The sequence below is a fragment of the Misgurnus anguillicaudatus genome, chromosome 12, assembly GCF_027580225.2.
Source record: "Misgurnus anguillicaudatus chromosome 12, ASM2758022v2, whole genome shotgun sequence".
NCBI classification, from domain to species: Eukaryota; Metazoa; Chordata; class Actinopteri; order Cypriniformes; family Cobitidae; genus Misgurnus; species Misgurnus anguillicaudatus.
This window is the reverse complement of record NC_073348.2, coordinates 19,119,130-19,141,913: the sequence shown is the minus strand read 5'-3', so window position 1 is coordinate 19,141,913 and position 22,784 is coordinate 19,119,130. Positions and strand designations below refer to the sequence as shown.

The 22,784-nt window shown below is 38.9% G+C and overlaps 1 protein-coding gene across 1 annotated transcript; it reads left to right on the top strand.

The window, feature by feature from the left end:
* The first annotated feature begins 160 nt into the window (after nucleotides 1–160).
* Nucleotides 161–22,519, top strand: slc27a4 (solute carrier family 27 member 4). Its single transcript, XM_073874076.1, has 13 exons — nucleotides 161–498; nucleotides 3,995–4,156; nucleotides 5,901–6,295; nucleotides 8,776–8,934; nucleotides 9,367–9,436; nucleotides 9,552–9,643; nucleotides 10,705–10,814; nucleotides 13,692–13,904; nucleotides 14,163–14,286; nucleotides 14,460–14,597; nucleotides 14,681–14,845; nucleotides 16,248–16,394; nucleotides 18,300–22,519. Exons 2-13 carry the CDS (start codon nucleotides 3,996–3,998, stop codon nucleotides 18,455–18,457), a joined length of 1,932 nt encoding a protein of 643 aa, XP_073730177.1. The 5' UTR covers nucleotides 161–498; nucleotide 3,995; the 3' UTR covers nucleotides 18,458–22,519.
* Nucleotides 22,520–22,784: the final 265 nt, after the last annotated feature.

The window sequence follows — 22,784 nt, the reverse complement described above, 5'->3', positions numbered from 1 at the left end:
CCTCCATCATGCCTCATGGTCCTGCAGTCGCTTTGTAACTACCGGGTGGAAACTGCCGCGATGATTCGCTGCCTGCGCCACATTTCCTTGACAGGACTCGAAGTCCCGCCCTCCCGACGTCGCCCTGAGAGAACCCAATTGGTCCGGAGAGCGGTCAATCAGCACACGCACAGCACCGGCGTAGAGAGAGTGGGCAGGCTCAAGTAAGAAAATTATAAGGTCATTGGAATTACCGGGGCCACGATCGGTCGTTACAATGATGCGATAACAAAACCGAGTGAAATAATGAATTAAACGAGAGCAAAGTCTAGCAAACGAGCCCCGCTTATAAGGCCAAAGGCAGACGCGCGGTCCTCCTCACACCGCCGCGCGCGTGTGTATCAGCGCAGGTAAACGCGGTGGAGGTTTCGCTTAAGCCGATCAAGGTGGGATTGAACGGAGCAGGCTCCTCTTCTGACACACCAAGCGTTATCGTGGACCACGGGGACAGTAATTGAGGTATTTCAGGCACCGCAGACACCTGTATCTATAAATGTTTTATCTGATGTCCATTTCCGGAATCTCCTGTATCATTACTCGTCATTATTGGATGTCAGCTGCCAGATAAAGATGTATTTGGGTTCGTACAATAATGTGAACATAAAAAATGGCCCGGTTAGATTGAGTATATCGTATAGTGATAGATGTTACAGTGTGATAGACTATAATAATTCAGTTACATGGAAATGGGATGCCTGACATCCGCACATGACTATTCAATGTAAATCATCCTTGAACGGCTTCAATTTATACATCGCGTCGTATATAAGACTCGCTGTATAAATACACGATGCAGTATCGTACGACCGAGTGAAATCGTGATACAATGTATCTTGTGTTTGTAACCGTAGAGTGAAGCTCAGTACTGCGGTAATGTACGGCCAATGTGCTCGCTCGGATTTCCGGGCCGGAGCGAATCAGGCGATGCAGTGATGTCTGATGACTCTTCTGCATTGCATTAATATGAATCCGCACCCACTAAAGGACATCATCGTTTTGTCTTGCACACGACACACGACTGACAGGTTTAACAGATGTGATATGAATATGTAGGGCGGTTGGATTTTCCTCGAGCATCCCTTTAGGATGAAGAGTCAGACATTGCGAGATTCCCTGTGATGCGGATAAAACGTACGATGATGGAGACTATCGCGTGACCATCATTGCTGTCGGTCACTGATGAGAGTGTGTGAAATGGCGTTGTACCTGTAGTTTTTATCAATGTATATCCAGTTCTGGGAGAACTAGTTGACACGTGCAAACCTGGTGAATATTTTTGATGTGGATATACACGCTTTCTTTACTACAGGATGGTGCACAAAATGGGGCAAGTAGTCACAATGGCAGTATGCTATCAAATACCATAGTTTATGCTTGTCAGCAAAATATATAGAGTAAAATTATATTTAAATAGAAACATTTTAAACAACTATTGCGTGAGCTATCAGAAATGGTATTATGATACAGGTACAGGCATTTTATGACCAACATATTTATACTGGAAACACACTTTAACCATTCAACTAAAATGTATATTTGTGGCTAAACTACAGTTGGCCCTCACCTGAATGAAACACAGTGTTGTTTTATTGCATAATTGTTTACACACGAGCTATTACAAAAATATAAAAAAGCAGTTGTGTAATTGGACTTTTGACTTTATAGCTGCTGAGAGATACAGCCCTTAAATAGATGTATAGCCCTTAACAACCACCCTTTGGTTTCCCTAGATATATGCTTATAGAAAGCATGTGATATTGCAGTTCAGCAGGTGTTAGCCTGTATACTGCATTCAAATGAGCTGTGTAAAGAATCGTGCAGATCAGGTAGCTCTGTTGTCTTTCGGCATTGAAATTCAACCCACCCTGGTTACTTAATGAAGAAAGCAACGAAACTTCCAAGACTTTAAAGAATTTCAACGTAGAAAGAGCATTTTTTGTAATGCAACTATAAAATCTTATTTGCCTATTAGGTCCTTTATTCCAATTGCGTGATCTTTATCTATATCTCATATGCAAATCAGAGAGAAAAAAACATTAACTTCAAAAGCTATTTTTATCTCTACTTTATATAATTGACAGATTTAACAATGACCTTCGCAAGTAAAAACATAAGGCTTTTTTTAAAGGTACATTGCTTTTATACTTAAAAGAGTAAGAATAAGTTGGCCCATGCATAATACCAGGGCTGCGCGATATAGTGGAAAAAAACCCATAGGAATATCGCAAATGTGCATATCGCAATGGTTATGAACAATTTAATTTTAATATTTCAAAAAGTAACGTATGGTCAAAGTTTTAGGTCAATGTGGATAATATATCTGGCATGTTAGTTGGGATATTCGTGTGTGTGCAATTTTGCATATTTGCATATTTATTTATTTTTGTTTGTTTGTTTGTTTGTTTATTTACATTGTCTGATTTGTTTTATGTAACAGTTAAACATGTTTGTTTACATGTCTGTTCACTTTTCAAATTATATACATTATATATTTTAATAAAATGTAAATAGATTTTAAAAAAAGAAATCGAATATCGCATTATTTACCAATACCATGCTATCGACTATCGCATTTTTTACTATTACACAGCCCTAATTAATTCATATAAAGACCATAAACTAGTCGGTGCCGATGGTGTAGTGGCCAGCACTCCGACATGTGGTGCTTTCACACTTTTGGTGCCCCGAGTTCGAATCCCGGCTCGTGGTCATTTGCCGATCCCATACCCCTCTCTCATCCCTGTACTTTCCTGTCCTCTGCTAAAAAACTCACTGTTAAATAAAGGCCAAAAATATAACTTAAAAAACCCATAAACTAGTTAATATTGCACATTAAATCTGGGGTGCGTTTCCCAAAAGCATCGTTAGCCAACTACTGTCGTAAGTTTCGTCGTATTGACAAAGTTACAAACCATACAAACGAACATTCGCAAGCTGCATCAACAAAATAAGCAAAAAACACATAGTGCATTCTATATCCATCATTCTAAATATATCAAAATAAACAGAATTAAAGCGCTGTATTTGAAAACTGTGCATTTGCGCAGATATATGAGCTTTAAGACCATGGGGAATCCCTGGGAGAAGTGACGTAAGATTGAAGTTGCACATGAATTAAATATCTTGAAATTAAACAACAAAGAACTAAATCACGGTATCAAAATCACTCTTCCGGTGCAATGTACTTTATTCACAGCAATAATCTGACATTAAATCGATTTAAACAGATTAATTAGTACTCCACCTCCAACGTGACATCATCGACTATGATGTCAAACGACGTATGTGCAACAAAGTTACTATGTTTTCGGGCAATAGTCTTGAGTAGGTAGTTAGTTTCTCCAACTATGCATCGTACTATGGTGGTTCAGCAACGAGTTACGTCATTGTTCGAGAAACGCACCCCTGGTTAGTTTCAAGTATTTGTTCTGCTGTGCAATTTTGGGGAAACTTGCTTGCCAACTTATAACCGTATCGTATAAAAATCTCATTTACTGTACATTTTAGTAAATTGAATAGAATAGATATCATCTTTCACACAATATAATTAAAGTAATAAGCACCAGTAAATATTTTAATACAAACAAGACTTCTACAATGCAATAATATATTTCCAATATAATTTAAAGGGACTGAATGACTTTTAGCACGGATCAGATTGGTACTCTAGACTTTTCACTTTACGGTCAAATGTCAGTTTTTATCTACGGTTGATATTAGTTAATTGACTAGTTTTAATCTTTTAATCTGTCTTATTGCAAGGTAAAGAGCGTTGTGTATCAATTCTTGAAAGTAATCAGGTTTATATTGGCTCTTATCACAAAGCAAGAGCTTTCGATTCAGATTTACAACGTCATAAAAGTGTGCTGAAATATCCATGTCACAATCTTAAGGTTGAAATAATCCTGATACAGTACAGTTGTCCTGACTCATGTTTCATCTTTCTGTTTGTTAGGATGTTGCGGTTAGCGTGCTCCACGGCCCTGCTCCTCGTTCTCAGGGTGTTCGCGGGTCTGTCCTGGTTCCAGGTTCTGCCATCCATTTTCATTTTCTACACGGGATCAGGAGGATGGAAGACCCTTGATGTGTTCGCAAAGACAATTTATCGTGACTTGCAGTAAGTTTATAATGTGTTATCAATATATTGAAATAACAGTTGTGTATATAAAGATAAACTCTGTTAATATGTTAAAGAATCGGCTTAGAATAGTCTCAGCATTTGTGATTATTGTCCTATACTGTACATCAATGAGGCAAAGCAGTAAGTCCTACAGGTTTCTCAACAAATACAACCCCACATTCCTGTATTACGGGCTACATGTTTGTTAAAGAGAGCTAGTGGTGGAGGTGGGTTTCTGGGTGGCTTCCCGGCAGGTTCGACTTGTTTTTCTTCAATGATCGGCTTTTGAAATCTTCATTGAGTAATTTAAAGCAGCGATGACTTAAGAGTTCAACCAGTTTCTCTTCAAACTGAACTCTCTTGTTCATAGTTTGCATTTTAAACAAGGCAAAAGCAATTGTTTTTTCATCATTTTGTGGTTTTCATACTGGGGTTACACAATTCAGTTTCGACTTCTGGTCCTGGAGGTGTGGCTGTATCATTTGAACAGCAAAGATTATTCCTTAAGTACCTACACTGAAGGACCGAGGCTTTTAGTGTGCCTGTTAATGGAAGTTAGAAGTCTCCTGTGGGTCAGGGATCGCTGCATTTAGCAATAGGATGGTCAAGCATCTACTTCCTGTCACTTACAGATGTGTTATTCTGTCACTAAAACAAGAAGTTGATGAGGCAAGAATCCCTGTTTTAAAACGCTTGATTATTCGTCATTTAGTGACCATCAAATTTGTATGACTTGAAGGAACACAAATGTTATGCTGCTTTATACAATAAAAAAGCATACAGTGGCTAAGGTCAATGACTAAAAAGTTAAAATAAAACAAGGCGACTTTGGTTATTCAGGGTTCCCACGGGTTCTTGAAATCCTTGAAAGTTTGTAAATCTTGAGGAAAATTCAAGGCCCTGAAAAGTTTTTGAAAATATACATGCATAGATACAGGTCATTGAGAGTGCTTGAATCTATTTTATGCAAAAAGTTTTCTGGAAAAAAATTCGTATTAATCCCTGTGTAGTGTAGGATGATATCATAAAAATTTTAGACTTTTTAAGCACACATGCTAAACTGTTTCCTTTAAATGCTTATATCTTCTGTATGCGAATGTTAATTCATACCAAAATGCTTTTTTGCATAGTTGTGTTTGACACACGTCTCGGGTTACGTATCTAACTGTTGTTCCCTGAAAAGGGAACGAGACGCTGCGTCTCCCTTGCCATACTTCCTGCGTCCCTGTAACGTCGTCTTTGGCAATATTTCAGATAGCGATATACTTCCTGGCTCACCCTGTGTTTGTCGTTAAGCCTCACCATTGGTTGAATTTGATATACACATTCAGACGCACTTACACCTGGAGGGGTCCCCAAAGTGTCACCGCAGTGACGCAGCGTGAGTTCCCTCGAAAGGAACTGTAACAATGTATCTTAAAAGGTAACACGATGTAACTTTGCTCTTGCTTGAAATGTGTCCCCACATTTAGTCCTTGATTTTGAGGGTATTGGACCTGGAAAGTCCTTGAAAGGTCCTTGAATTCGAAGTTAACTAAGGTGTGGGAACCCTGATAAAAGCATCTGCAAAATCCATAAATGTAAATTTATGATCAGTCCCTGAAAGTGCGATAAGTTCAACTTTAATTAATTTTGTGATTTTTGGCTGTTGTAAAATAATATTATTTTATTCACTTACCTTTGTCCTGATTTGTTTAATAATTCACTCAGACATTCAATTAATTTATTTGTGTAATTACAGCGCAGCCACAGTTTTGCTAAGGGTAAGACTGAACGTCACAAGGAATCTCCGCGAGCGAAACACCCTCCCTAAACTTTTCGCCAAGTCCGTCAAGAAATACGGCGACAAGACGGCTCTGATCTTCGAAGGAACTGGCGAAAAATGGAGCTTCAAGCAGCTCGATGACTACTCCAACCGCGTGGCTAACTTTCTCCTTCAGAGGGGCTTCAAAGAGGGCGATGTGATAGCTCTGTTCATGGAGAACCGCTCCCAGTACGTGGGGCTATGGCTGGGCATGGCAAAGATCGGAGTGGAGGCGGCGCTCATCAACTTCAATCTGAGACTGGAGGCTCTGGTTCACTGCGTCAACATCTCCAACGCAAAAGCCGTGGTGTTCGGCAGTGAACTTACAGATGGTAGGACATTTCTTTGTAGCCTTTATCAGTGTTGGTGGAGTTACTTTGAAATTGCTATTAAAGTAAAACTGCTTTCCAAGCTACAAGCTACTCATAATGTAAATCATTTAGCTGTTATGCTTCCATTTACAGCTCTGTAAAGTGGTTTGCTAAAACACAAGCTACTCGCATAAAGCCTGGAAAAAATATGAATTAAACTTCTCAAACCTGCAAATGAGGAGAGTTTTAGGAGAGCGTATTTGACCTTCTGAAGTTATTTTGGTTTAATATGTAAAATGGTAGGTTACTTTAAAGGGACGCTCCACTTTTTTGCTAATTTTCCAGCTCCCTAGAGTTAAAAGAGTTGATTTTTATCGTTTTGGAATCCATTCAGCCGATCTTCGGGTCTGGCGGTACCTCTTTTAGCATAGCCTACCATAATCCATTGAATCTGATTAGACCATTTTCGGGCACTGCGTAATATCATTGCGCCTGCTGCAGCCATGTTACAGCAGCAAAGTCCTTGATTATTACGCCAGAATGAGAGTACAGTTCCTAGCCATACAGGCTAGAAAATCGCAACTTTTAATTTTTGACGGTCTTAGTACACAATGTAACTACAGAATAGTCAAGTTTTAAATAGGAAAATTTTAGTGCGATGCTAATGGTCTAATCAGATTCAATGGATTATGCTAAGCTATGCTAAAAGTGGGACCGCCAAACCTGGAGGTCAGCTGAATGGATTCCAAAACAGTAAAAATCAAATGTTTAACTCTAGGGGAGGGGAGATGGAAAATAAACCTTTTTTCAAGTGGAGTGTCTCTTTAAAGCTCCGAGGATAGTTCGTGAATGTACGCACACAATCGAACACACAGCCTTACAAAGTATAGTTACTTTGACTAGTGCATGCGCAACCTACGTGTACAATGTATGCACGGTTTCTATCAAATCCGGCATTGCGCATACAGTGCCCTCTTCTGATGACGAAAATTGCGTTACATGCACTGTAACTGTACATTCACACGGGGCGTAAGCGTTAAAGCTTGACGGAAGGCTTGTCTGAAGCATGGCCAACAGTCAATCACATACTCCTGTCTTGCATAAACGTAATTGGCTGGCTCACACTATGTTATTTACATGAGGCGATCAGGGTGCGTTTCCCAAACAACGACGTAACTCGTTGCTGAACAGCCATAGTACAATGCATCATTGTAGAAACAAACTACCTTGTCACGACTGTTTCCCGAAAGCATAGTAACTTGTCGCACATTCGTCGTTTGAACCATGTTGGTTTAACAACATAGTTGATGATGTCACGTGGGAGGTGAATTAATCTGTGCAAATCGATTTAATGTCAAATTATTGCTATAAATAACATATATTGCATCGGAAGACTGATTTTGTTATCATGATTTAGTTATCTGTTGTTTATTTTCAAGATATTTATTTAATTCATACGCAAGTTCCCTCTTACGTCACTCCTCCCAGAAATTCCCCAGGGTCCTACAGCTAGCATTCCAGCGCACATGCGCAGTTTTCAAATGCAGCGCTTTCATTCTGTTTACAGATTCCAAGACGCTAAATTAAATGTTTACTTTTTTTTACACATTACGTTACCCATTAAAAGTAAATGAGAAGCGTTAACGCTTACGCCCTTGTGTGAATGTACCGTAAGCGGACCCTCGCATACGTGAAAAAAATTGACCATACATCTGACCCAACACCTCAGATTATAAAACATTATTGTTAAAAGCTTTCAGCTGTGAATAAGGTTGTATAATAATGTATAATGGTAAAGAGGAGAGAGTCGTTGCTGATTGTTTATGTACTGATTTTTATTTATTTTTAACCCAAAAGGTTGTGAACTGCAGCTTTAATTAGAAACAGTACTTGCTTTATCGGAAATTGAATGTTATTTAACAAAAAAAGTGTTTATATTTGGGACTCAAGACAAACTTTTATTTGAACATTCACAATAACAGAGGTTTTATTTTTTTTATTTGGTGACTTAATACAGTTTTGGATACAGAAGTGCCTTGTAGAAGTGATTTTAATCAAAGCACTAGAAACCAGGAAGTGGTACGTTAATGAATGTGACAGTATGCGTATTGTGAGGAACAGAGAATGTGTAGTAGCATAAAGCACAGATTTATGATGGTCAAAGATCACCAAGCACAACTTGTGGTGAAAGAACAGCGTTGCATCTGAGATGAAGGTTGAAGGCGTGTGGCTTAGTAGGAGAAAGGGAATTCGTAGCAGAGGTCACAACGAGGGATTACGTCTTGACAATGATTTACTAGTTGTGTCTTAAGTAATTGGAAACTGACTCATAAAGCATGCAGTGTCGAGTCAGCTTTGTTTGCTATCGACATTGCGCCGCAGGTTGTTTGTCTTGATCTGCGTATCCTCCAGGACTCACTTTGTTGGTTTTATGTATGTATGTTTACAATATATGAGCATGCAGCATCTCTTTGACGCTCTCACTTTTTTTAACATCTCAGCGATGTGTGAGGTGCACAGCTCTATGGGAAAAACAGTGAATCTGTTCTGCTCTGGAGAATGGGATCCCAAACGGGTTCCTGAGGGGACGGAGTGTCTGGAGCCACTCCTGGAGGCGGCCCCTACAAACCAGCCTGAACAACCAGATCGGAGCTTCATAGGTTGGGCAACCAAATATCATAAGCATGCAAACCTTTTTTTTTTCATGTCAAAATATGCATGGCAAGATTTTGGAATATAATGATGCATTAATGCAATGTGCTTATTATACACTCTAAAAAATACACTCCATAGCTGGGTCAAATTTGGACAAACCTAACAGTTGGGTTAATTTCAACTCGAATACTAGATTGTTTCATCCCAAAAGCTGAGTTTGTTTATATTTGACCCAAAAATGTGTTGATGCAAAAAAATTTTTATAGGTAGTGCTTTCTAAGAAAGGCATTTCCTTTGCAGTAAAGAAAATCCCATAATGCATTGCAGCAAACTAAAATAAAATGTATTTTAAATTCTAAATGTACTTGAATCAGAGTTATTGATGTTGTTATTATTACATAATTTTATGTGTTATTGTTTTCCCATTATATTTCTAGATCGCCTTTTTTATATTTACACATCGGGAACCACTGGAATGCCAAAAGCCGCTATCGTAGTACATAGCCGGTAAGCATATGATGATTTTCAATTCTGTCTTCCCTACTGTACCCGTTCCCTACATCTTATTTTTTAAAATCTGTCTCCCTGGATTTACCCTGTATCTCCTACATTCGTCCCTCAGGTATTACCGCATGGCTGCCCTGGTGTACTATGGTTTCAGAATGAAGTCTGAGGATGTGCTGTATGACTGCTTACCACTTTACCATTCAGCAGGTACATCACTATGCATCTACGAGACATCTGCATTTCCTGTCAACCAAATCGAGTGCAGGCCACTTCCTGTGTTTTACTATGCAGACTTATTTTAGAAAATACATGCGTGAGATTATTTTGTCCAGTGCTGCTAACAGCGGCTTGGGTTAACAAAGTGAGGATTAGGTTTGAGTATGGACACTCCATAGGTGGTGTTTGGGGGCAGGGGGGCACTGCCCCCCCAGGCCAGAGCCAGTTAGGATTTAGGCTAATTTAAAAATCATAAAACCACACTCTCTTGTTAAAGTGCACCTATTTCATTGATAAAAAACAAAGTAATTTTGTGTTTTTTGTATAATACAATGTGTTTGCGTGGTTTATGGTTTATATTTTTCACATACCGTACATTTTTGTAACTCTAGATTTCACTGAAACGCACGGATTTGAAAAGCTCTGTATCTCTATTTGGCCAGCTAATCTTGTACGTTGCGATTGGCCTGAATACCTCTGACGTCAGACGGAAATGTGACGCTCCTTACCATGTTTGAAAGATTCGGTCACAATGCAACCCTAACAGGAGTTAACTTACAGGCTGTGAGTCTGACGCGGGAGGAATTATGATAATGTTGTTCTTCTCTACATCACCAATCCCAGGAAGTAAACAGTTGCCTACAATCCGTAATAATACACACTTACATACCAAAGGAAATGTAAAAACGTGAATCAGAAAATAGGTGCTCTTTAAGCTCAAAGCATGCAGTACCCCTGTTTGCCAGTAGGTGCCCCCAACACAAACGCAAACTCCGCCTATGGGACAATTCATTTAGACTTGGCCACATCGATGTATCTGCAAAGCAGATGTAAATCTTTAACAACTATGCAAAATAGTTGATAGTTGAATCTAGTTTGAAATTTCTGCTTTTAAAGTCAAAATTGAAGTCTATACATGCATCCTGTCCATCGATTGCTCACTCACATATGGATTTTCGTTACTTTAAAACGTTGTAAATAGTTTGCTTTTGTGAGGCCTTTACCAAGATCTGTCGAGTAGTTGTCCTTAAATCTTATTTTATTGATTGCAGGTAATATTGTGGGAGTCGGACAGTGTCTGATTCATGGAATGACTGTGGTGATTAGGAAGAAGTTCAGTGCGTCAAAATTCTGGGATGACTGTATCAAATACGACTGCACAGTAAGTAACTATCATTTTGACCTAATAGCCACTGTAAACAAATAAGTGCATACAAAAAATAGGAATTAGCAAGATTCTAAATATAGGATCCACTAAATTAATTTAAAGTGACACCATGTAATTTTTCAACCTTCATAATAAATTTTCAAGACCCTTGTGGTAGTACATCGACTTTAAATAGGTTGAATGACATGTCTACCATAGCATGACGGGGTCTGTATCACTTTTACTCGTATTTTAAAACTTAGGGTTTCTGGTAGTAACCAGAGCACCAAAAAAAACTACAAAATTCGACTGCTTTACGGCATACGTCACTTCCTCCACACAATTTGTTTTTAAGTGAATTTTGCTGGAGGCTACTTAAGGAGTGTAGAGAGCAGCTTACCGTATGTGACTCCGTGGCACAGTTTTAGTGTCACGGACCTATAACACGGGCGACCCGGGTTCGATTCCCCTTTAAGGCAATTTTTTTATATAAACTCTTGATTCATACATAAATGCGATGTTCTTTATAAATGACGGCGATTATCTTGCTTATAGTTCGCTGTATTCAGATGCTGTGTCCACGTATTTACCTTTCTTTTACTGTGTCTATGGTATTTACATTACAATCCAGGATGCTACAACAGTCAAACTTGCTCACAGTGTAAAACCAAACCCTATTCATTCACCAATCAGATCCGAGCGTTTCTCTCTTCTCTCTTCCTCATTTGCTGCGTTCCGCTGTCACTCGCGTGACGTATTACAAAGCGGCAGACCTAAACACGGTTTACTTGGATTTGGAGCGACAATTTTCACACAAAAGAGAGGAAAAACGAGTGCCATTGCGGAAAATCCTGGTGGCGAGGGAGAGAGAGAGACGATGCAACAATATTTCTTTCGAAAAAGGCAAGGAAATATTTCTGGTCGTTTCACAATTGGAAGGCTGCAGCCTCCGGAGGTCAAATATGCAGGCTGCATACGTCATCAAGCCTGGTTTATTAAGGTAAACTGAGCATTACTTTCGCAAGTCATAAGCATACTGCAACAATTTACGATTAACTAAGTATAATAGTCAACTTTGTAATTGTTAATATTGTGAAATAAGAGAGTCTTGATGACGTATGCAGCTTAGAAATACGACATCCGGAGGCTGCAACCTTCAGATTGAGAAATGGCTTCTGCCACGACGAGTTCTTCATCAGAAAGTTGTAACATGACTGCTTTTCTCCCTGTTGTCTCAAAATGTTGATCGTTTAGCGTTTTAAATGTTTAGTTTTTAGTTTAGTTTTAAGGTTGGCCAGTTCCTTTCCTTTGCGACAGTGCTGCGGCGCTTGTGGCCTCTAGGGGCGCTAGGCGTGAAAAAGCACCCCCTAGTGGCCAAAAAGTTTCATGGTGTCCCTTTAAATAAAAAAATGTGCTCATAATTGCTCACCCTAAAGCTATCCCAGATGTAAATGGGATGATACACAAACATCATCATTAAAGTAATCCAAATGAATCCACTTGGTCATTGTGAAGCAAAACAATTTGTGAGAGAAGACATTATTTTGAGCTTATTTAGCATCGCACAACCATAGCAATATACAGATAACTGCGATAAATGCAAATATGTTGGCACAGTAATAACATCAATTCTCATTGGTTCTTGGGTGTCTCACTTTTACACATGCCTTATCTTAGTTGTCATGTGTGTTTCCTCACCAGACACTTATCAAACACTACACAAAGTTAAAATATTGTTTTCTCTCACAAACGTATATTTGTGAACCCTATGGAGACATTTTGGTTGCGTTAATGATGTATTTGCTTTTCGGAGCTTCACTATGTTAAAGAGGACATTTCACAAGACTTTTTTAAGATTTAAAATAAATCTTTGCTGTCCCCAGAGTACGTATGTGAAGTTCTAGCTCAAAATACCATATAGATCATTTGGTATTTGGTATTAGCATGTTAAAATTGCCACTTTGTAGGTGTGAGCAAAAATGTGTTGTTTTTGGGTGTGGTTTTTAAATGCAAATAAGCTGATCTCTTCACTAAATAGCAGTGCTGTGGTTGGATAGTGCAGATTAAGGGGCGGTATTATCCGCTTCTGACATCACAAGGGGAGCCAAATTTCAATGACCTATTTTTTCACATGCTTGTAGAGAATGGTTTAACAAAACTAAGTTACTGGGTTGATCATTTTCACATTTTCTAGATTGATAGAAGCACTGGGGACCCAATTATAGCACTTAAACATGGAAAAAGTCAGATTTTCATGATATGTCCTCTTTAAAGCGATACTCCAGCAACAAATGAAAATTACCCTATGATTTACTGACTCTTAAGCCATCCGAGATACATATGACCGTCTTTTTTCAGACAACAAAAATATTCTTTGCTCTTCCAAGCAAAATAAAGGTAGTAAACTTCTGACTTTGAAGCCCCAAAAAAGTGCATCCATCTTTCACAGACGTAATCCATATGGCTCCAGGCGGTTAATAAAGGTCTTCTAAGGGTAATTGATGCAACTTTGTAAGAAAAATATTTAAATATGAGTAAATCATGGGATCATTTTCATTATACGTCAGAGTATCCCTTTAAGCCCTTTGAAAACTTTGCCCACCTGCCCCATGTTTTAAGTTGGAGCTCCAGCAAGTCGAAGCTGAAAATCTTTATTTTTTATCTCATGTATATTTTTGGTTTATACATCAAATGAAACTATTAATAATACTATTCTAAGCTAAAAACAATTTGATGCAGTTTTATTCAACTTCTCGACCATTCGCTGCTAGCCTACAGTCTGTTAGCATTCCCAGCTACCGCTTGTTTTGTTTGTTGTAAAGTATTTTAAACATTTTTACAGTACCTTCCATGGACACAATGTTAAACACAATTTCTGGTCGCATGTTTTAGATCGTGCAATACATCGGGGAGATATGCCGCTATCTGCTAAACCAGCCGAAGAAGGATGCGGAGCGCCAGCACAAGGTCCGCATGGCTCTCGGCAACGGCCTCCGCCAATCCATCTGGGGGGAATTCACCAGCCGCTTCAACGTACCGCAAATCGCAGAGTTTTACGGAGCCACCGAATGCAACTGCAGCCTGGGCAACTTCGACAATAAGATGAATACAAATGCGCTCCACACATGTCTATATAGAGAGCTCTTATCTGCAAAACGCTTGTAAACCTCAATGCGTATCCTAATCTTACGAGACTATCCACGAGATAACCAGCTGGTTATGAGCGAATGGAAAATGCACCCAGCTGAGATCGCTTTTATTTCGCTTGGTGCAGTAATTTAGTTTTGAATCAGGAGTGAGAGGTGTGATGTCAGCAGATTGATATAATGATTGTAAAGGAAATTTTTGTTTTGCCTGCAGATGGGCGCTTGTGGATTCAACAGCCGTATATTGCCGTTCTTCTATCCCATCCGATTGGTCAAAGTAGATGAGGAGACAATGGAGCTTATCAGAGGACCTGACGGTGTCTGTATACCGTGTGGACCAGGTACAGTCGCACTCAACTATACAATAGCTTGTATAGACTCAGGCTCCAACCCTAAGCAATAAATTAAATAAATGAATGACACCTATGAAATGCATTCTGACATTCCTGACTTTGGTTAAGCCAATCGTGACCTGTACCTTGTTTATATCTCCTCATTTCATTCCATTCCTCAGGGGAACCCGGTCAGTTGGTCGGCAGAATCATTCAAAACGACCCCCTCAGGCGATTCGACGGCTACGTCAACGAATCTGCTACTAACAAGAAGGTCGCCAAAGACGTCTTCAAAAAGGGAGATATGGCCTACCTCTCAGGTATTGTTCGTTGCTCATCAAGCACTGTACGATTTCTCGCAAGCCAAGTGTCTCTAAGCATTTCTTTTTCGTTTTTCTTTCAGGGGACGTCCTGGTGATGGACGACTATGGCTACATGTACTTCAGAGACCGTACGGGAGATACGTTCCGCTGGAAAGGAGAGAACGTGTCCACCACTGAGCTGGAGGGGACGCTCAGTCGCCTGCTGGACATGAAGGATGTGGTGGTGTATGGCGTGGAGGTGCCAGGTAGTGATGAATCCCTCTACCTGCATGTTGTGTTGTGCTAACATGTTTGGGAGTAATAACTACCATCAACAGCACTGCTAACGTTTCATTTTGGGCAGCATGACAGCAACTTGGAGTCCGCTGTGTAAATAGTGCAGTTTTTCGTGTAATGAGCTACTCATTTCGAGCAAAAGCAGTATAGTGTAACTAAATGCTATTGAGCCGGCAGCTTTACAGCCAAGACAACAAAATTAAAGTACCTTTAGGGGAAATCGGGACACTTGGCGGCCATGTTTGCATTGCAGTCTTGTTAGAGATCCAATCTTTGCTATTATCAAACATCAGTATTTAAAAGAAAGCTGTAAGGATTTGTATTACATTTGTTTATTGATTTATGCAAAGCATTGGTAAGTATGCTTCATTTAGTTCCAAAAATATGCATTGTGTACGTGCATGTTGGTGATGATGTGAGATTAACGCAAGTGCATCGGGTGTGATAAAATCGAGTGTGAACCAGACCAACACTGCGGGGGACTCCAGGAACATTCGCATTCGAGCTCGGACTGCAACAAACAAGCCCAGTGTAAAAACGCCCGAAGTGTTATATTTATGAATGATCGTATGGCCGTATTGTTTGGAGTAGGGAATGATTTATGTGAACGGAGCCGGCTGCTAACGGTTGCTAGCAAACAATAGAGTCTTCTCTTGGCCTGCCTGTGGTTTTGCTTATTTCACCGGATCTATAACGACACAACAAAGTGCTGAATATAGCTCGGGCCATTTGAGTCTGCTGGATGCAAGACAAAGTTTCCCCTTCAAAACCAAACCATCAGCAGTTCTGGTATTACAGGATATGCATGTTTATGAGCAGACCCGCATTACATCTGCGCATGCATGACTCTGCAATTCACAGGCGTTACAGATCTGCAGAGCTGTCTGCAAAGATCTGCACGTGTTCAGCCCCTTGAAAATATAACCTTATTACTTAAAATTTGTGCTCCGGCTCCCATTTTAATTTTTTTCAAACTCACTTACGCTCGACCAATCACATGCGCACACACACATACAGTATAGAATTGAGGGACGAGACGATGAAGGTATCTTAGGAGACAGGAAGTACTGCAAATATTGTTTTTGGACGTGCTTGGATGCCTGTGAATGCTGTCTTCGAAGGTAGCATTATAGAGATTTCGGACGCAGCCAAAAACTGGCTTATACAAATTAAGGTATATAGGTGTATATATAGCTATATATATATATATATATATATATATATATATATATATATATATATATATATATATATATATATATATATATATATATATATATATATATATATATATATATATATATAGTGCAATTGATAAAAAACCTCATCTGTGTGAGTGCCATGTGTTGATATTCTGGTGTTTTTGCTCAGGTGCTGAGGGAAAGGCAGGAATGGCGGCTATAGCAGACCCAGAGCGTAACACAGACCTGCAGAAGTTCAGCAGGGAGTTGGAGAAAGCTCTGCCGCCCTACGCTCGGCCCGTCTTTTTGCGCTTCCTACCAGAGGTGAACAAAACAGGTGAGCTACCTGCCCGTGAAATCTCAGCCTCGGTCATTCAGTAGTATTTTAAAAAAATTGTAGTAGAACGTGCCGTCAATATTAATACTTAATAATTATAGTAATAATGATGTGAATGTGTACGTAAAGCAGGAAAATAATAAAATGCATTGCAGTATAGAATGCATGGTATTATTATTATTATTATTATTATTATTATATAGAATATCTACAAAATATGTACATTAGCAATACTGTGTGTATGATAAACTGTGTGTAGGACATGTGGGTCATGTGTTTTATATTAAACTTAGACAAACTTAGGACTTGTGATTAATGGATAAAGCTCATTACTCAAAATATCATCTTTAATTTTCTGCAAAAAAAAAGATTTTGTGAGTTTTAACCCTTGTGCATTGTCCAATTCACTACCCTTTCGTGTTATTTAACGCCTGTAAAAATGTACCAGATGAATTTGTTTTAAATATTTTTGTATAAATCTGTTAATCAACCTCAGTACTGATCAAAACTACCAAATGTTTACAAAAATGTCATGATTTTAATGCTTTAATTGCCAAGTTCATAAGTGATGTCACTGATATGAGGTAAAAAAACACAAAATGACTATAAAGTGATTGTGGAATGGATTTTTTTCACCTTTTTCACAGTCTTGGGCATGCCAAAGATTAGTAAAAACATTGGCTTTGATGCACTTTTAGCTTTTGTGCAGCATCAGATTTTATTTTTTTCTTCCTCATTTATGGTTTGTGGCCATTTTTGCCCCGTTGGCTTCCATTATAACAAAATTTTTTGATTGCAAAGCCATGACACCATATAATCATGCATTCTTCATTTTTGGTGGTTTCCCTTTTGCAAAGAGGTATAATTTGTCATTTTTACTGTTGATCACCATGTGGCACCATTAACCCTTTAGTAGGCCTGTGCAAAAACGGAGCTTAATTTCTGATTTGTACATTGAGTTATATGACACACAAGGGTTAAACATCATGAGGATGAGTAAACTGTGGCATATTTTTAAGATTCTGAATAAACCCCAGACTTTTAGGTAGTAGAAGACATTAGGTGTGCAAGTGGTCCCACACTTTGTGTGTAATGGCGCTTTTCCATTGCATAGTACCCCACGATTTGGTTTGGGTCAATTTACTTTTGGAGGATTTTCCACTGCGTGCAGTACGTAGTACCCAATACTTTTTTTTAGTACCACCTCGGTTGGGGTTCCAAGCGACCCGAGCTGATACCAAAACATCATGCGAAAACACTGTAGATCACTGATTGGTCTGAGAGAATCGTCACTACCAGCATCATTGCTATAATGTAAAAGATTAACTTTACCTTCATGCTAGCTTGCGCTGTCTCGAGCAAACATGTTGTCATTTGTGCTCTGCTATAAGTTCCCAAACTCCATTTTAGCGATGAAAATATCCACACCTTGAGAATCAGGAACACCACAACAGTTTTTTTCCAGACTTGCAGTTTGTGGTTGCACATTCACGACGCGCACGTCCGCATATATGCTTAAATGCAACTTAAATGAGGCTCAGCGGAGTGTGTCGACCGACGCCACGGGTGTTTGTACAGAAACTGTCATGTGAGACAGGTAGTGAAAACGCGATGTGCAAACATCTATTTGTGGTGGTGAATTTTAATTTTGTGGCGACTAAGAAAAGTATGGGGATGTAGAACGACGCTCTCACTTGTATGATGTCATAGCAGTAGGCAGCGCAAATATAACGACACGCCTATAATCCCTCCCACTCCGAAGTGTTACTAAACTCGATGAAAAAGCTAACCAAGCCAAAGTGACGTGAGCTGACCCAAACCAACCGTGGGGTGCTATGCAATGGAAAAGCGCCATTATTGTGTTATTACATTCCTGTCTGACTTTTATTTTCCTTTTCACTTTAGGAACTTTCAAATTCCAGAAGACAGACATGCGGCGCGAGGGATTCGACCCCAGCGCCGTCTCCGATAAACTCTACTTCCTGGACTGCACTAAAGGACAGTACGTGGAGCTGACCGCAGAACTCCATCGCAACATCGTCTCAGGAAAGCAGAAAGTATGAGACTACCGCCCATTCCCTCACCGACCCCGCCCCTCATATCACACCCCGCCCCTCGTTACCTCAACGACCGCAGTGAGGGGCCGCAGGAACGCATTCTGCCCACATATTCAACTCGATTCCTACATACACCAGAGCGTCCTGTCCCAAACCCACTCCTGTTACAACCAATAAGGGACTGAGGAGGCATACAGCCATTTTAAAAGCAAAAAAAGTAAAAAAATAAAGCAATTCAGCAGATAAATACAATACAATACAACATACAGCAAAGAGAGGCACAAGGACCAACACACCGGCTGTCAAACGGTAAAGCTTTCCCTCACCTCAGCCGCACAATGCTTGCAACATAATTCAGGACTGAGTGACAAACGATTTTATAAGCGACTGCTATTGTGAATGCACCCTGACCAAAACCATGTGGATTGATGTGCAATGCGAACCCAATGCCGGCCGTGTGCTTGTTAGCCGTCATGACTATGTATTTAACTCTATAACATGCACCAAATATATTTAAGTTGAATCATCTATTTAGTCATGAATCTGCAGGCTACATCAATGACATCTGGTACGCTATTGCATCCATACGACTTCTCCTCCTGACCTCTAGTGTGCGCTGTCAGCATGAAAGCTTTGTACTAACCATACTGCAACATTGTGCAGGCTGGAACTAATGGGTTCGCTTTGTTCCATTTGACGCGAAGGATCTTCTGCACTAGCGGGATGTTTAAAGTGAACTTTGCATGGAGATAAAAAACGTAAAAGTAGTGTGAAACCGTGCTGCTAAAGAGCGTACATCTTCTCCGTTCGTGAAGCGACACCCATTGAAGTGGGAGAAGTGAAAAGCCAGCCACAAGAGAACGAAGGGAAAGGCATTCATCATCCGTACCATCTCGATTCTAGTTTTACTTTTAGCAGCATGAATGGTAGACGCAAACAGAGCACTGTGCCTTACTGTCAGGTGCCCTCGTCTTGTAACATTACACCACACTAACCCTCCCCTTATTTCCCATCATGCCCAGTGTCCGTTATTACATATTTGTATATGTACGCGATACTTTCTTGCAAACTTTCTCTCGTCCACTGACAGTCGGATTTATTTATTTGTATCGTAGCAAGTATTTAAGCGTGTGTGTGTGTGCACGTGTGAGATGTTTTTGTGTGACGGCACTTGAATTTCTCCAGTCACTGTTTTGTCACCATATATCACGAATGAGGGAAATTATTCGACTGGGTTGACGTGCTGGGGGTGAATCTCACAAATACGTCATATTTCACCCTGATATTAAATTCTAGGGCTGGGTAAAAAAATCGATTTTTCGAATAATTCGAAATCGATTCTTAAAGGCCACAAATCTATTTTTTTTCCATATTTATTTCTGCAAACATTGAATGTAAGTTTTAACGTTAATCGAATTACTAATCTTCTCCACTAGATGTCACCCTCTTTTTTTTATTGCGCGATGTTACCAAGGAACGAGAGTCGAGCCTGTCATTCATTCATTCAGTCTTTATTCTAATATATTCTAATATAATATAATATTCTATATAATTTGTATTCATTGAGTTGAATCGAAAATCGAGTATAAAAATCGGCCCGAGAATCGGAATTGAATCGAAATCAAATAGATTTAATAGCTTGTGAATCGAAATCGAATCAATCTGGAACATCTGAATCAATACACAGCCCTATTAAATTTGGGAAAAAACTATATTTTACATACATGAAAATTGATATATTTACTGTAACGACGTAAGACTTATTCTCAGTAATTTATTGACCAAAAAAGTCATTCACTTATTACTTTAATAGAGTCATGAAAATCATCCTGTCTGGACATAATGGGGTTTTTATACATTAAAATATTTAAATTAAATTAATGTCAACAAATACTACTTTGATCTGTACTTGCAACTGTCAGTAAAATATTTTTACTTTTTAAATATGTGGTGAAATATGACGTGTCTTGATAGTTTCTGTGAAATTCACCTACACCGCTATATTATTAGATTAGATATTAAAGCAATACTAAAGAGTTTTTTACCTTAAAATAACATTTTCCAAAAAAATTTCAGTCGTTCATCTACTTGAAACAGGGTGAACGGCACTTTCACATTCGCTTTGCAGCCCTCTATCGGCAAAAAAACGCACTAAAGAAGTTTCCAACCTGTAGTTCAATTGAAAAATACAAAAACTTGCTTTACGGCAGACCTACGATCCAATCAGAGCCAGATTTGCTGCAGTAGGCTAAATTATTTACGACAGTGGTAATGGACAATTCCGCTTCCAACCTGTAGGGGGAGCAAAGAACAAAAACTCTTTAGTGTTGCTTTAAAAACCCAGGGCACAGGAATGATGTAATTGGTTAGTCAGCCAATCAGACGCAGCCGTCTTTATCAATATCAATTCGGTTTTATTTTGTGACTTATCTTTTTGTTATCACTTGGAAATTCATTTTTGTAAACGATTGAATTGTTGTGCTTTTGGTTGAGCTTTATTTTCTGTTATCCTATGCTTGTCTGTTTTCATCTTTGTTCTGGGGATGAGAGAGAGAGAAACAGCATCTAACATCACTTTCAATGAATTTGTTAGATTCATTATAAAGCAGCTCGACAAGCATTTCTTGTTATGATGTCTGTGTCCTATGACAGCAGGAATCTTCATTTGTAAACTTGCTGAGGCCTCTCTCTTTTTTCTCCCGGTTAAAGGAACGGTTCATCCAAATATGAATTTATTCACCCTCATCTTGTTTTAAATCAATATGCTGGTTATTTCAGTAGATCACACAGTTTTGAAGAATGTTAACATACCTATATGACTTCATATTCAAGCTTTTCGTGTGAGCAAAAAGCCAGTTTTATGCACTGAACATCTTATTTCTTTTGCAGTATACAAGTTTGACTTGAGGGTCAGTAAATATTGACAAAATGAGCATTTTTCGCTAAATTTCAACTTGCATACACACACACAAAACCACGTTTTGTCATCATTTTGGTGCTTTTCAATTTATGATGTAAACATTTTCGTATTGTAATAACATCAGCAATGTGAAATACAGAAGGGAGGGCTGTGAATTACCATTATTGTTATTTTCAATTTATTCAAACAATGTTTATTGAGGTATTTTTATTTGGTTTTTGTTTTTGCTTCGCTTTACTCCAAAAAACTGTGTGCAAGTTTGTGTCTTTATTTAAAGGGATAGTAATCCAAAAATGAAAATTCTGTCATCATTTATTCACTCTCATGTTGTTACAAACCTGTATAAAACAAAAACAAAGGAAGATGTTTTGAGAAATGTTTGTAACCAAACTGTTTGTGGACTCAATTTACTTCCATAGTTGGATAAAAGAATACTATGGAAGTAAATGGTCCGAAACATTTCTCAAAATATCTTCCTTTGTGTTCATCAGAACAAAGACATTTATACAGGTAAATGATGACAGAATTGTAATTTTTGGGTGACCTATCCCTTTAATACCATGCATGTGAGATGTCTGTCCGCTAGATGGAGCTCTTGTTCATTTATTCCAGGCTTCATTCCATAAAGTTTCCTTCCTCGTGCTCATAATTTCGTGTTTGAAAATACTTGTGAATACACCAGTATGTTTTTATGTTTATAAGTTTTATATTTATAAGTTAATTATTTACTGAATTTTGTTTCTAATTTTATTCGGGCAATAGTTTGAAACCACTAAGGGAGCGACAAGAAATGGTTTTATCATGTTTTATCGAGCACCAAAGCCAGTGATGATTTTGTATTTTGTTTTGTTTTTATTGTCACACTTTTTAAAAGATCGCTCATGAATGCACTGTTTTGTTTGGTTATTTTTCTGTTCGGTACTCAGGAACAACATGCAAGGCATTTGAGAGGAGGGGCAATTGTAAGCCAGCTGCTCCGTTTGTCGACGTGTGTATGTGCGTGTATGTGAGTGAGGGTGTTTATGTAGAGGTGTGTGAGGTGTGCCATGTCACACTGAAGTCCTCTCGTCTTAGACAAGCTGTAAATCATGCTCTCTTTCAAAACAATGGCATCCGAGAATCAATATTAATAAAAAATATAAAAGTAACTCTGCAGTTTATGCATTTTGTTGTAACAAAATTGTTGTGTAAAATGTTGCATGCAAGCAGGATAACATCTGGAAAGGCATGCATTTTTTCCATGCAAAGGGTCGGGGCCCATATGGGGGCCTAAAATATTTCCAGCAAGGGCTTAAAATGACTTCATTATTGAAAATAAGCCAAAATAAGCCAAAACAACTATTTCTTATTGTTTGGTTAAGTTTTTGGTGAGCGGGGGGCTTCAAATATTGTTGTAGCCAATAGGGGGGCCCT

Excerpts from the sequence above, each read along its gene's own strand:
- slc27a4 (XM_073874076.1), top strand. The coding sequence starts at position 3,996 with ATGTTGCGGTTAGCGTGCTCCACGGCCCTGCTCCTCGTTCTCAGGGTG. Across the intron at positions 4,157-5,900 it reads ACAATTTATCGTGACTTGCA|CGCAGCCACAGTTTTGCTAA; the intron begins GTAAGTTTATAA and ends GTGTAATTACAG. Across the intron at positions 16,395-18,299 it reads ACCAGAGGTGAACAAAACAG|GAACTTTCAAATTCCAGAAG; the intron begins GTGAGCTACCTG and ends TTTTCACTTTAG.